Source organism: Aptenodytes patagonicus, chromosome 4 (genome assembly GCF_965638725.1).
Source record: "Aptenodytes patagonicus chromosome 4, bAptPat1.pri.cur, whole genome shotgun sequence".
Taxonomy (NCBI): Eukaryota; Metazoa; Chordata; class Aves; order Sphenisciformes; family Spheniscidae; genus Aptenodytes; species Aptenodytes patagonicus.
In genome coordinates, this window is record NC_134952.1 from 48,710,385 (window position 1) to 48,725,985 (window position 15,601).

Consider the following 15,601-nt stretch of genomic DNA (forward strand, 5'->3'; position numbering starts at 1 on the left):
ATTTGAAGGTTTTTTCTGCCTCCTGGCTGGCAAGTGGGGTTATTAATAGCTAACTTTTACTGATGTGTGCTGCTAGTGGTTTGTGATTTCAGGAACTTTGTATCTACTGGACTGAATGGGCCAATGTTTTCCAGTCTGAGGTTCATGTAGATTTCGTTGTCTGGCAACAAATACAAAACAGTATGAAGTAAATTAATGCATTTGAAAAGCAGATAAATTAATTAAACAATTGTTCTGAAGCTTGCAAACTTGGGTGGCAGGTGGTTGTACTACCTGGCCTGGCCATATTGGAGGGAAAAAAAAGAAATACCAAAAGTAAGATTTCCTCTTACATAAACTGAAAAATAGTGTATAAGTACCTGCGGTTTCATTATTACCAATTGTTTAATTTTTGTGGCATTTTGATTTTCATCTCACATGATATGTCTTGTATCTCTGTGGTCCTGAACCCTTGGTCTTTGAGGAAAACTTACTTTAGTCTCAGTGAGAGGGGCAGTATTGATAATAGAAAAGAAGAAAGTTCTCCACCTATTGAATGAATGGTACAGTACACTCTTCTTTTTACAACTGTTGCGACCTCTGTAGGTTTTGTAGTTTGCCTGAAAGCCACTTTTATTTCTCTAATCCTGCATGCCGCTCCCTCCTTTTCTGCCTTCTTCCTTCTCGGGTTCCTCCCATTTTCCCCCTGCCCTTTGTCATAAGCTTTACATTCCCCTTGTCCTGTCATGCATTTTTGCTGGACACTGTACGGCGTGTTGACCTGTGGGGAATAACAAGGCTGGCTAAACAGATTGGGTCTGCCATTAGATACCATGGATTTGAGTGCCCCTGTCGTGCTCCAGTGTTCCCTTTTCCACCCAGATAAATGTGAATCTGCCCATCAGAACATTATGGAGAGCTGGGCTGACTGGAGGAGGCCTCCAGAATTTATTGCAAGTGAGGCAGACAAGCTTTGAAAAAAATGTCTTCAAGCTAAACATTTGGCCTTACTTTCCTCTGTATGTAAATATAGTGTTTATTCCACAAAAAGCAATATGATTACTTACAGCTGTGATTTAAAAGTGATCTAAGAGGTGAAGACTATGTAAGGTGTCACCAATACCCTTACGTTTTTTTCTATACAAATACACAGTTAAGTCAAATGATGGAAACCCAAAATTTTGTTCCATAGGAATTTTAAATATATCAGCAGCAAAAATGAAAATTATTTCAAATGGAGGTGGAAGAGGGAGAGGAAATTTTCCTTTAGAATGATGGCGTTAAAATTTTGTTTAGAAAAAAATCAAAATTATATTTTCACGATGACAGTTTTTAGTAATTTCCAATGTTTCCAAAATTGAAGCTGTCCAAATATAAATCGTCTAAGTTCTATTCAATAACAGTTTGTCTGGTGAACTGCCAGGGGTCCTTGAATGCTTTTGGTCTGCAGCTGAGGTAGGTATTTTGGTGTGCTGTGCCAGCACCAGGAAAACCTTGGAATTCCATGTGCTTCAAAACAAGTTGGAACAGAAATATTACAGCGTCCCACAGGATGCTGTCAAAAAAAAGACAGAGATTGTTATCAACTTCCTATTTCTTAATTAAAAAAAAAAAAAAAATGGATTCTTATCAAAGGGGGAAGGAAAAATGTGGTTCACTTTTTGCAAGCTGTTTTAATGGGTGTGCTAGATTTTTGTCTAGTACACATCTATACAGAAATGAAAAGGTCCAACATCACTGATATGACAAAGTGTTTTACCTCATGGGTTTCTGCTTCTTGCATTCGTTGATATATTTGTGGAATTCTGAAGGCAGAAGGAAGCTGCAAAAAGGTCACAAAACTGCAAGCCAAGGTAAACAGCCTGTCAGAATATGTTTAGCAAATGACAGTGTAAACCACAAAAAAAATATAGAAAGGAGAGGAAAACCTATTCCCTTGGAAAATACATTTCCTGGTTGGAAAAGCATTGAAGTTTTAGAGTTGCTTACATCGCTTCCTTGCTCTTTTACAATAAATTGTCTTTGTTCGGGTTGTTAATTCAATCCACAGTCCCAGGCACCTAGGCCATACGGAAGAGGAATACATGTTCTGCAATGGGTATAAGGGAAGGCATTTTGGGCATCATGACTAAAGGCGAAAGCATCTTTCATCCCAGGAAAGGAGACTGGCCTACCTCTTTGTCATAAATTTTACTTAGTAATATTTGAATAACGTATTGGACATTGATAGAGCACCAGAGCTTTAGTCATTGTCAAAGAGGGTTGTGTTTTCTCCTTTGTATGTTGCACAAAAAAGGAGGATTCTTTGTTTGGTTCAACATGCATTTTAACATTTTTTTACTCCATTGCAGACGGAAAATAGCTTCTCAGTTCTTGGTTATGTATCCCAGTTTTCTTGCATTTCAAGTACAAGCTTTTCTTGATGGAGAAATAATTTTATATGGCTATGCTATTGTTCCCGCTGCTCTTTAGCCCTGTGACGTGAAGCTGCAGAATTATGTAGCACAATCTTGTAAATGCTAAAGCATCTGAACCACTTTGTTTTGTTACTTTTCACAGAAAGTTCAGACTTCAGTCCAGTGCAATGTGAGGAATTTCAGTTGCACAGAAGATTCTTTTCGGCAGGCTCTTGCAGCACATTCAGTCTGGATAACTGACAGGAATAAAGTTACTGGCTAAAAATGTCACTATGTCCAGGAAACATGTGAGGGACTTTTTTCTGTCGATGTAGACAGAATTTCTAAAGATTCCCCTTGCTGATGGTGAAATATCTATATTGTGCAGGGAGCTACACCTACATCTGTGTTCAGCAGTAAGAAACCGATACTCATATCTCATTTATTTGCTTTTGAAAACAGAAATTTTTTTCTACAGCACCAGACTTGTTGTTTGAACATAAAAGAACAGAAATCCTCTATAGGTCCTGAGGGAGACATTGCAGAAAGGGAGTAATCACTCTAAACCATGCCATATGTACTGTACCATGTTGCCATGAGAAAGTTACATTCGATTGGCTTATAAAATAGGTTTTAGTAAATCCCTTAAATAGTGATATTGGTAATTGTGCGCACTTTGATGCAGTACTAGTGAGTGCTATATAATGATTAGAGTGTTTCCAGATTGATCACTTGGAAACAAGTGGATTTCTGATGATCAGAATGGTATTAGGGTGGGGGAGGGGTGATTGAGAAACCTCTCAATCAAGGTAACACTGATAACACACAGAAAAATCAGATTTTTTTTTTTTTTAAATTAGAAATGACAGCTTGTTTAGAAATACCAATGCAAAGATCAAGGAGGAAAGAATTGAATATAGAAGAAACACCCTGACAAACAGAATTATCTGGATCTGTCATGTATATCAGAAAGCTGAATTTTATTTGGGTTTTTCAGAATATTTTTTCCCTCTATTTTACTTCTCAACTAATGGAATTAATTAACATTTATTTCAAGGGTCTAGGATTTAAACTGTGAAATTTGAGTTTCTCTTTTACTTCAGGGCTACCAGGAGACCAAAAGGTGCAATAGAAAGTACTCTAAGTTATGTAGAAGCACTAACACCTATACTATGCCTAACCCCTAGACATCTTAAGCTTAAGTCAATAAACATAATGATTAACTTACTCACTCTTTACAAATCAGAAAAGTAGATAATTATTTCATATTCTTAATTAAAAAATTAAAAAAGGTTGTCTTTAGAAACTTCATAAACTCATCTTAAAAAAAAAAAAAATCAGTGCTCAAAATCAATTTGATAAATGTGTTGAGCCCTGAAGTCTTAGTACAATTAATGTACACATTGCCTTTGTAATAAGTTGTGTACCTGATCATAAAGTAAAAAACATTGGTGGATCAGTTAAAGGAATTAGTTAGTGTTTGGGGGGGAAAAAGATGGTGATAAAGTAATTAGTATCATTAGTTCAACAAAGATTTAAAACTGTGGTAGATGGCAGTAATGGATTTTGAACACAGTTAATGAGCATATTCATTGCATTCATTTTTAATTAAGTGGAAAAAATACTGGCCCTTTAAATGGAGATAATAAATGTGCAAGTCAGTCTTGCACAAACATGCAACACAAGAATTTATTGCCTGCTGTCTAACTGGGGAACTGGGAATCATTATAAAGATTAGCTTTACTGAAAAAAAATCCAGAAAAAGCTTTAGTAGAAAATGTTTATGAGGTAATGATTTCCACATTAATTATTGCTTGGCATATTTGGTAGAGTGTGTGTGCATGTTTTTTAAAATACGAGTATTTGCTACCATCAGAGGTAGGGCTGTTTGTACCCTTGAAAAGGATTCAATGCTGTTTACCAATTTAGATTTACGTGAGACGTATTTAGTATATGACTACACATGTAAGAGAACATAAAAATATTAGAAATCGTGAAACCTTCTCAGAGGTGTGTTATGCTTGCGCTTAGAATACAAGTTGTGGTTTAAAAGTAAAATGATGACTCGGAAAGCTGCAGCTGTGACTTTCCAAAGGCTTGCCATGCTTTACCCGTCGCACTCTCGCCTTCCCGAACCACCGGGCCGTGCTGCCTCTGGGGCTCAGAGGGTTTCAAGCTGCAGCAGGGGAAACCCAGCTGAAATGCTTAGTGTTTATTCTGTCAGTGGGCAGCTGGGGAACTGACATGAAACAGGTTAAAGCACTGAAACCAGACGTACCTTCTAGAGCAGCGGCTTTCAATGTTTTTATGACTTGGGAACCCCTAAACATTTCCCGTGGAAGCGAGGACCTTTGTGTGGCGTATCGAAGCTTATTGATGACAATTGACCGGCATTTCCTAGTTACCTTTCATGGATCCATCTGAAGTTGTTCACAGATCCCCAGGGATACCCAAACCACATGTTAAAAACCAATGAAACTAAATCAGGCTTAATATGTTTCATTCTCTCAAAGCTCTCAACCCATATCTCTCTTGTCAGTGTTACCAAAATATCAGGTTCTTTCTGACACGCAGTACGTCTAGGTCTTTGCTCCACAAATGTCTCATTGGGATATACATAAACTCAAAATGTGCTTCTGAGTTTACCTAAGCCACCTTAACCTTCAGGAGCTTATTCACCACTGGTATTACAAGAGGGCAAGTTTTCCGTACCAAAAAGCCCCTGAACTTTCAGTGGGGACATGCAGTATACTGCTAGTGCTATTGCAGTACTGTGCCACACTTAGGCAATTTCAATCTTTTTTTTCTCTGACTTTATTCTGCCCTATCCCACATGTTGTAATTGCTTTCCATAAAAGGAGCAAACAAAACCATACTCATGGGTTTTTTCAAAATGCTAACTCTGCTTTTATTTTTTTAACCTCACTGCATGATTTTATTATGTATTTAAGCCAGTAGCAACTTGGAAGCTAAGTTTAAAATAGCTGGCTTTGGTAGCATACTTTGAGCATTAAAAAAAAAAAAAAAAATTGCAAACTGCAGAGTCAGTTTATTGATTAAAGTAGGAAGTTTATAGAAATTTTATCAGTAAATAAACATTTGCTTTTCTTTTTTGTTCAGGTATGACTTTGTAGAAGTCGAAGAGCCTAGTGATGGCACGGTTTTAGGGCGCTGGTGTGGTTCCACCAGTGTGCCAAGCAGACAAATCTCCAAAGGAAACCAGATCAGAATAAGATTTGTGTCTGATGAATATTTTCCTTCTGAACCTGGATTCTGCATCCATTATACACTTCTTATGCCAGTAAGTAACATGTTTCAGATTGGAACATTTCAGGAAAACAAAATCTTTGAAGTGGTAGCTCAAAAGAATCTTTTAATAGCTTAGGATTAATTACTGTTTATTTCTTAATAATAATAATAAGCAAGCTGTCTTCCAGAATTGTACATTTTGTTTCTGTTTTTTAACTAACTGAGTGTTCTTGTGGTTCTTCATGGATGGTTTTGGACTGGGAAGTTGTGGGCTCGGTTGTTTGTGTGGAAACTTCAATAAAATGTTTGCATTCCTAATACAGTACTGTGAAAAAGAATTTCTTTTCTAGCTTTGAGAAGAAGAAAAATCAGCATAAGTTACAAAGAAGATTGAAGAAATTAATGTTTTTATTAGTCAGTTGCTATTAGACATACACAGCCAAATGATTATACCTAGTTCAAAACCAGAAAATTTCTTATGCTTCTGGATTGTTTTATTATAGTAACAAAGCAGACAATACATAATACTCATTTTCCACTGCATTATCCCTGGAAACTGTAACTTTAGACTTCTCTTGAATGTTGCTTACTGCTTGTAAATCGCAGGTATTAAACAATAGTCATTGTCTAAAATGTGACTATTTTCACTGTAAACAGATTTCTGTTATCTTTTTTCACCAAATGAGAGATCTGTGATAGCAAAACAATGTTTATAGATTTTTAAGGATGAGATAATGTTATGAAACATTAGAGTGGAGCAGAACAGGGGTTGATTTGTTTTAGAATAGGTATTCCATATTTAAAGAGAGTAAGGAGTATTTTTGTTAAATTCCTCATAATTCACTTTGTGAATCTCCTAAGTAATCTTGTGGTCTGTGGTATTTGGTTGCTGGAAAATATCTGCAAGCTCAATAAAAAATTGATCAAAAGAATCCATGTTGTAACCCCACCGACATGCGCTTCACTCAAAATGCATTTGGCTTGCTTGTTGCTTTTGCCATTTTTGCCTCTTCTCCCATTTGCAAAACTTCAGTTACTGAGAAGAAGCAAAGAACAATTCCACATATCTTTTCAACAATACATAATCTTCTACGTAATATATTTAGCATACTGATGATGATGTCAGTAAAGTGTAGTAGTGTGTGTGTGTACATATATATAGGTTATTTTCTGTTGTTTTCCTATAAATATTTTTAAATATTTAGGCCTACCTAAGAACTATTCCTAAAGTGATTAAAGGTTTGATCTGCATATTTGACTCTTTTGTGAGTTAGACCCCTTTGTTAGTAGAATAGTATGACCAGATAATGATGAATTTTGAAATTAAATAAAATGTCAATCAGTCTCCAAAGAGACATCTTAAAATATGGCCAGGTTTAAACTTCTGTACACCCAAGGGCAGAATGTAATAAGTATGTTTACTTTTAGAAAATGGTAAAAGAAAATCCCTAAATAGATGTATTTGTGGGCTGATGCCAAATTTCATTGTTGCAGCTCTAGTATTGCATCCTACCTGCTACATTTCTGTCTGACTTATGTATGATCCAATTTCTGTGGAATGGATTAAACAAAGGCACCTAAAAATATTAGAGTATCTGTATAATTATGCCATGCTGTACAAATGGACTGAATTTATTCCTTGACATTTGATGGGGAAAATTAGTTATAACATTTAATTTATCAACACTTGCAAAACAATTAAATATTTACATCACTTATTCAATAGACAAAAACAGAGCTGACATTGTAGGATGCATTTTTAGTTCCCCGTTTTTCTCCATTAACAAAGCTCATATAGCATAAGAAGTATACATACAAAATGTTTTAGAAACCAAGCATGTTATCTCTCACACATGTAACAGGCAAGAGCAGCCCCCTTCATGTCATAGAAATTCAGAACTAGCCCCAAAATGTGCAGTATAACAACTGCTTATTGGTTTGTGAGGATTAATTTCCAAATCTCTCTTTAAAAGGGTTGTGATCTTTTTCATAAAAAATTCTGTCTTAATAAGCCATGCAAAATAAAATTTCACATTTCAGACTGCAGATTGTAAATTAAATATATATTGCTGTTTCATGAGTGTCAGGATTAGACCTGCTTCTTGTACCTAAAACAATTGAAAACTGATGCCAAAAAAATGTGTTTTTCTTTAAAACTATAATGCTATCTCATCCAACATTTCAAGAGAAACTAAAATTTACAGCCCCCTCCCCCTGCACCCCCCCCAAAAAGATGTCAGCTATAGGAATGAGTGTAGATTTTAAATAATTCTTGCAAAAACATAACTGATTCACTTATTGAAGTGAATCACTGAATTGGTCCTAAACAGTTAATTCCCCCCCGCCTCATTTTTTGACAAGAGGGGGAGGGGGAGATGCCTGGTAGACTAGCAATGAGAGATTGTTTGGGGAGAAATGAAGCAAAACTGAAATAAAACAGTGCAAGCTTGTTTCTGTATTTGGAGGCCACACACAGAGAGGGGCACCGGACACATTTTCAGGTCTTTTAAAGAGAAAGAGAAATGGCTTTGTTTAAATCTGCTGTAATTTATCGTATATATATATTTTTACTTTGTATATTATATTTCAAACCAACTTTTCACATGATGAATAAGTAGGGGGAGAATGACTATTGATCTGATTACTTTACTTCTAAGATTTAGTCACTCAAAGAGGCTCAGAGCAGTTCCAGTGTCAATAGATACATCATTTTTTAGAAAGGTTTACCGTGGGATTGTAAGGCACCGTATAAAAGCAGTGCGCGTACTATATACAAGCAGAATGCTCCCTGGGAAAAACATGAAGCTTTTCTTTGGATTCTAGCTAATTACAGTTTAATTATTTGAATTTCTTCCATTTTAAATTGTGTACCCTGGGTACATATAGAACTTTCTATAACTCTGGTCTAAGTCCACTTTTGTCTCCTCTGTTATATAGTTGCAAGTTAATTTTGTCTGGGATACCGTAAAGTGGAAGGAAGTGTTGAAAAATCTTATTCTTACTAAGAAAATGTAGTTTGTGTTATTTCAAAACTATTATGCTACTTTCAGCACAGCTGTTATTCTTAGTCACTCTTTTCATGCTCTGCCCTGTCACTTAGTTTGTGCTTACTGGTGAGCTGCTTTATTCACGAAGGGCTGCTTAGCGGTTGTTCTGCATTTTGACTGTTCAGCTATGCATTTATTAAAAGTCATGTTTTTGGCAGCACTATACCACCTAAAGCCTTCTAGTACTTTATTGCAAAAACAATCCATATTTCATTTCTTTTCCCCTTCTTCTCACTTGCCCCCAGTTACAACTCTAATCCACATAGTAGCCACATGTAATTGAGGGAAACCGTATAAACTCTTATAATATATATTTGGGCTTCAGTCTTCCTAGTGCCTTGTTTAGTTTAACTTATGTCAGTTACAAGTTTGGCAGAGAAAACTTGATGTAATAAAGTCCATTGTTACTTGGGGAGCGGGTGAATGGCATACTTGATGCCTGAGGTGCCATTAAAGAATGCATGACTGATTGCCAAAGTAGTTATTAATTATTCAGGGCACTCAGAACAAAGCAACTCCAGTTAAAGTTGAAGCTGGGGGTGACTGTATTCCCCTTCTTTTTTGGCATATGGTAGCATGTCATTTGTCATCAAAGATCATGCCAAAAATCTTTGCAAAGAACAGACTTAACCCTCTTCTGCGCAAGTGAAGATGAAAATCCAAGAAGGCGCTTAAAGACTGACCTGGTTTAAAAGTGGCTTGGCAGGTGTTTTGTGATTTAGGTGCAGTACCTGTATGGCTACCTGGATTTCAATCCAAGAGAGATTTTTTTTTTTCTTTTGATGCAGAGATGCTGTTAGTAGTGCTTTTGCTATTAACAGTAATGAGGATTAAATTTAATACTGTGCAGATAATCTGTTTAGGGCTATCTAATACTTGTTCCTTTATTTCATCCAAATTGGCTAAGCTTTGCTCTTTTAGGGTTGAGCATGTTAATTTTGTTTGTGGAGTCTCTTTAATTGAGCTTGTTTAATGAAAAATGCAAATAAAATTTAAATACTAATAGAAAAAGTGCATACTAATAGAACAGAGAAAGGAAAGCTCTTACCTAGCATTCCCTTCCTTTCAAAAGTCCACAGATTTCACAGATACCAGGTGTGTATCTCGCATGTCAGTACCAAAGCCCAAGAGAGGCTTAACTTTGGCTGCCATAACTGAAAATCCATCCAGAAACATCATAAAGGACATTATTGATCTCCTAAACAAAGGTTTTTCTACACTCTCTTAAGAAGTAATCAAAAGATTTTGGTAATAACATGATTTCAGGGTTGTTTAAGCCAAGGTGTTATGAAGCAGCAGGAGAGTATACGAGTGTTATTTAGTGCTTCACAATGCTACATGAAGTGACAAAGGACTGAGAAAATCCTTCGTATGATGGGAAGGACTCTTAAACAAAACCTCTGTGTTCACTGATTAGCTATAGTGAAACCTAAGCCAGGATAAATCAACAAACTCCTAAAGATGCTCCAGCGTGCAAATTCAATCATTCAAATTTTTTTGTGTGGCAAAAATTCATTGTAAATCAGAGAGGTTTTTGGCCTAATTCTTTCCTTGGAGATTTCATTTTGCATTAAATTTGTGCTTGAGGTCTAAAGAGAAATTCCTTCTAAATTTCTTAAATGAGATGTTAAAGGTCACCCCAAAATACATAGATAGGAGTGACATGCTTCAGGTTAATCAAGAAACTACAAAAAGTACAAAACCGAGGATAGCTATTATCCACGGTACTACAATGAGAGGGGAAAAAACCCCTTTGAAGCAGAAAGAACCTCTGAAGGATATTTCCTAATCAAATCATAATATCCTGTTTTCCTGTGACCATATCTCATTCTGTCACAAAAATTTAAAAATCTGTGTGTGTGAAGCAGACTTGCAGAGACAGGGTTAGAAATGAATCTAGCAAAATTGTTCTAGCAAAACTGTGGGCCTGCACAGATGTCCATGGAAATGTGTCCTTGACCTGCACAACCTGAGATGTCAGTGTGGATTTTCTGAGACTCTAAAAGGGAGAGAGGCATTTTGAAACAAATTGGTTGTCATTTAGTTCTTAAAAGGAATAAATACGCTTATATGATAGCAACTTTTGTACTCTGAAGGACTAGGTTCCTTTCTCTCTGGCCAAAATTTGAATGCAGTTTCTCAGGTAGTATGTGTAGTATATACCACTTCTTTTGTATTTTTCTGTGATGTTAGTTTTACAGTGGCTCAGGCTGAGAAGAATCAGAAATCGTTTCATTGACTATTTGTAGGACAAAGTAATTTGGTTTTCTTGGACAGAATTTTTTTTTTTTTTTTTTTTTTTTTACAAATTCATTATAGATTTGACTAAGATTTAAATTCATTGATTTTGGAAGTTTATTGTATATCCCACCCAGTTTCACTGTGGCAAAAGATATAAAAAATTGGCTGATTTTCTTATTTCTAAATAAGTAAACAATTTCAAAATTAAATGCAATTATGTTACCCCACCTCGAGTGTCATGCTTTGGTTTTTTTATTCAACAACTTCAGTAGAATTTCTTCCTGAAAATTTCAGGAGTGTTCAACAAGTAACATAACTGATTCTGGTTACGGAGCATTCACATAAGTCTTAAAACAGTATTTTTGAAAGACAGTATTGAGGTGAGGTGGAAAAGAGCTTGTGAAAACTGCTCTCCTTTCAGTCGTCAATAGCATTATGTACAAGTTAGACCACTCTGGCAACCTGTTTCAAGCAGAAATTATTGCCATAAACAAGAGATGGGGTACTGCAACTGTCAAGAAAAAGCACGCAGCCCTTTTTGCTCCTTTCCCCATATTATGTGTTTGATCACATACTAACCCTCTCCTCCCACATGAAAGCAGATAGCAGGATGATTCAGTGAGAACAATGTCTAACCTCTTTAAATGCCCTGAAAAGTGAAAAAGTTTAGAAAACATATTGGAAAAGTATTTCAAATATGTGAGACAATCTCTTTCCTTTAATTTCTGTAAGTTACTAAAGGCTATTATTAGTTTTCCATTTAATAATAAATATTTATATTGTCAGGGGCTCTTTTTTACTATTTGGAAAATTTATTAGTGTGTCTCATAGCATTTTCATTAGAAGTTTATGTATGCATATTTATTTAAATTGAAAATTAGTATTACTTTTACATGGTCTATCATTTACTTTATTGTAGTGTTCTCCAACAAAACTTGCATATGTTAGTTTTAATGTTGTGTGCTCTGTTGTTTTCAAAAAGTCTACAAGATAAGTTAAAGACAGGAAGAAGAGTGGTTTTGTCTTGTTTTGAATGATTTCAGAGGTCTCCTGGAATGTCATGACTCTGGGAGTGGTCTGGCTGGTGTATGTGGGATGTTAAGTAACATTATTTCTGTTTGGGAACAATCTGAAAGAACTATATTTTGCTAACTGATGAGAAAATAGAAAAAAAAAAATTGTGTACAAATCCAGGAAAGATAGCAATGTGGAAAACCCAATCTGCGTTGATGATGCAAGGAAGAGAATATATGGTACATGGGGAAGGTGGACTGGGTGAATTAACTGCTGTGGTAATCCACAAGGCTGGTACCTTTGGTGTTACTTTTGTCATTCAACTTGACTTAATAGACATCAAAGTTTACACCTGCTAATAAGCAGGGAACACATCACTAATGAAAATAACCTTCAACCATTACATTTTAATATTGTAGTCCTGAGTACATTCTGGGAGTCCTCATTATGGGAGTGTATCCTTATAGTAAAACAGTTAAATATCGAAACTTAAGATTTAAAGATAAGTAAATGCCTTTTATTGTATTTTGACATCAGAGTTGGAAGGACATTTCAGATTGTGAGTTTTTTACTTAATGAAATGGCTACCATTATACTAACTGATAAACTTTTTTCCAAGTAGTATTTGAGTCTTTTGGTAGTTTTTTTTTCCTCATTAAGTTCACTCAAGAAGGACTGAATTAGGTCTAATCAGAGCAATTAGACAGAAGAAATTAACAAAAGAATAATACTGCCACTCTGCAGCAACTATAAATATTAGCCTAAAATATGTTATTCTCTACTTGTACCACCTTTCCTTTAACTGATCTTCAAAGAGATTCTCTCTTCCTTCTCAAAATCTCACTTCTAAAATGGTTCTTTACAAATGAATGAGGATCAGATCAAGCTGGTTAGTCTTCATCAGTCAGTAGTAATACATTAAAGAACTTAATATGTGTTATGTATATCGGCATGTGAATTTGAAAGTTTATTTTTCAACAGAGTTAGCAGTAATGTCGAGTTTCTAAGCCTTTCCAATTGCTTTCCCAGTTTCCCAAATGTCAGGCTGCCTTGAATCAAACCAGAGGTTGTCTAGCCCAGGAACATGCAACCAGTGGTGGTCATAAATGGATGGCAGGGAGCACTAGGAGGAGATCAAGCAATGAGGTTCTTCACCCCTCCTGTATGCTCCCACTTACCAGCTATTTCTGCAGAAAAGGGGATTCCCTGAGCCTCTGTGCTTTGTCTATTTAGTAATCTGTAACTGACGTTCCTTGCAAATAATTGTCCATGTACCCCTTGAACCCAGGTAAACTTCATGCCTTCACAACATCCTTTGCTAAAATCAGATTGTATAGGCACCTCATAGAAAAGAAACTTCAGACAACTCCTTTACTTGAGAGGGATATGTATGTATATAAAAATGTGTCACCCTTAAACAGTAAACTCACTGATCCCATGTAATAGGAGCTGTTGGATGCTACCTCAACATAACTATTCCACAATGATGTCCAACTGTTCCTTTAGTCTTTTAAAATTATTCTGTAGTCATGGTTCAAATATATTTGTTCAAGCATATTGATCATATCTATTCTAAAGAGTGCAGTGTCTCAGTTACCTGTGTGTAAGGTTTTTTTTATTTAATCCTTTACTAAATGTTATATAAGATACTTTTCACTTAATATGTTTGGTTAAAAAAAAAACCCCAAAACCACCCCCAACCCCCAAAAAAACAAACAAAAAACCCCAAACAAAAAACCCCCAACACGACCTTCTTGTTCTCCCTGGTCCCTTTAGCTCCACTGGGGTTTGGGTTTTTTTTGGTTACCTTTGTCTTTATTTTTTATGTTTTAAGTATTACATAATTGTCTAGTTGACTATCCCTTTTCCAATTTCCAGGATCAACATGTTATTCACAGCTTTTTGAGAAAGCACGCTGATGGCTTCTCTGCAAATTCCAAAGCAAAGTGACTCTGTCCCATTCTCAAAGTAATCCCCTGTGTAACTGGCACAGTCCTAGATTTTTTGTGCTTTCAAATACTGAGACGTTGTGTCTGACATGCTTGCTAGTGGAAAAAAAGGTAAGCAAATGTACATTTGATACTAGGTTTCAGGCAGCACCATAATTTTCAGTTACGCTATTTTAGCTGCATTCATGTCATGTCCCTATCCGTTATAAGTATCTTAGTTATGCCACAGTCCTGTCCATTGCCTCACCCCAACAAAACAGGCAGTAACTAATTAGACTGGTGTGTACTGTGCTAATTTTTCTTACCATAATTCTGGTAGGAAAAGATGAAAACGGGAACGAAAGGAAAGAATTTGGGACAGAACAGAGTTACTCAGTGCAACTTCTCTGTTTTTTTTTTATATATGGTCCAGATCTGAAAGGCTCTTAGGAACAGTAGAATTGCGTGGAAAAAATGGAATGATGGGTGCAGCTCCAGACATTTGAGATCAAATCAGCTGTGGAGCAGCTTCTGTAGATGACTGAATGCACAGTCTAACTCCACAGACTGGTGGAAGTACCTCTTTAAATTCAGAAGAAAAATTCTTGACAGAGTAATAACACTGTGTAGTAGCTTCAGGGTAAGAGTTTGCTTGTGGAAAGATAAATGTGGGGTAGGGGTGTTAAGAGAAATCCTTTTGTTTCTAAAAAGGGATAGATAATAAGCACTATGGGAATACCAAAATTTGCACCTGTCTTGTCTTTGCAGTACCTGGCCTCTGGTGTTACAGATGGGGATTATGAGCTGTCATTTGTTAGCTTCTCATAAGTACTCCAAACTTTTTTAATGATGATGATGAAAGGTTTGGCTGAAGACGCCAGGATTTTTGTTGAAAAGGTTTCGGTTTTGTTTTCATGGGGAAAGTCTAGATAATCACAAAGCTGTTGCATCTGTTCTTTCAATTATCTCTGGCTAAGGTGGTGGAGAAGGAATTCAGGAGGGTTGCTTCCATGTTTGCTCCTGAGAGCTGGTGTATGTTGTTGAAGAACTGTAATTGTTTAAAAAACAAAATGAAATAAACAAAACCTTGCATGTGAAAATGGAGAGCAATTTGTTTGGCAAAAGACATTTCCAGAGGCAGAATGCTCAGGCTGCATGAGTATTCATTTCACTCTGCTTTTGAGCTAGGCAATAAATCATAGAAGAAAAATAATAAGAATCATTTCTGAGGAGAAATAAAATGCTGGGCTTCAAATTGAAGGGAGTGATTTAGTGCCTGAAAGACCAGGTTCAAAGGCACTTGAAAAGTGGAGGTGTGAAAGCAGACGGCACAGCCTTTGGAAGAAATTGTGCATGTAATCCTACAGACATTGTGAAGTTCGTGGTTCCTAATAGCTCTTCCCTTTCAGCTGCAAAAGGATTCCTTGGGGGAACTCCATAATAACTCTACCCTGACACCACATACAGCAGTTCTCAGGTCTCATCTGAGTAACTCTGTTAGGTGGTTAGGGGAATTTCAGTGTAGTAGTGTAGATAATTAAATCAATCTGACACTTTAGACAGATGCTGTGCTAAGGTAATTTTGTTAGAAATCAGTATCTCTGTGGTTTTGTCAATAGTTGGCATAGTAAATACAATTTCTTAAATTTGAATTTTCAAATGTTTTATTTTCAGTATTTTTCTTTTACTTGTTGTGTCTCCATGTGAATGTAAAAAGGTCACTATTTTTGAAACTTCAAAACATCTA

The 15,601-nt window shown here is 36.1% G+C and overlaps 1 protein-coding gene across 1 annotated transcript in view; it reads left to right on the forward strand.

The window, feature by feature from the left end:
* The window catches only part of PDGFC (platelet derived growth factor C), a 138,043-nt gene that overhangs the window by 96,024 nt on the left and 26,418 nt on the right, over positions 1 to 15,601 (forward strand). The window contains exon 3 of the mRNA XM_076336634.1: positions 5,496 to 5,676. Coding sequence (XP_076192749.1) covers positions 5,496 to 5,676 — 181 coding nt within the window. The remainder of the gene's footprint in view (positions 1 to 5,495; positions 5,677 to 15,601) is intronic.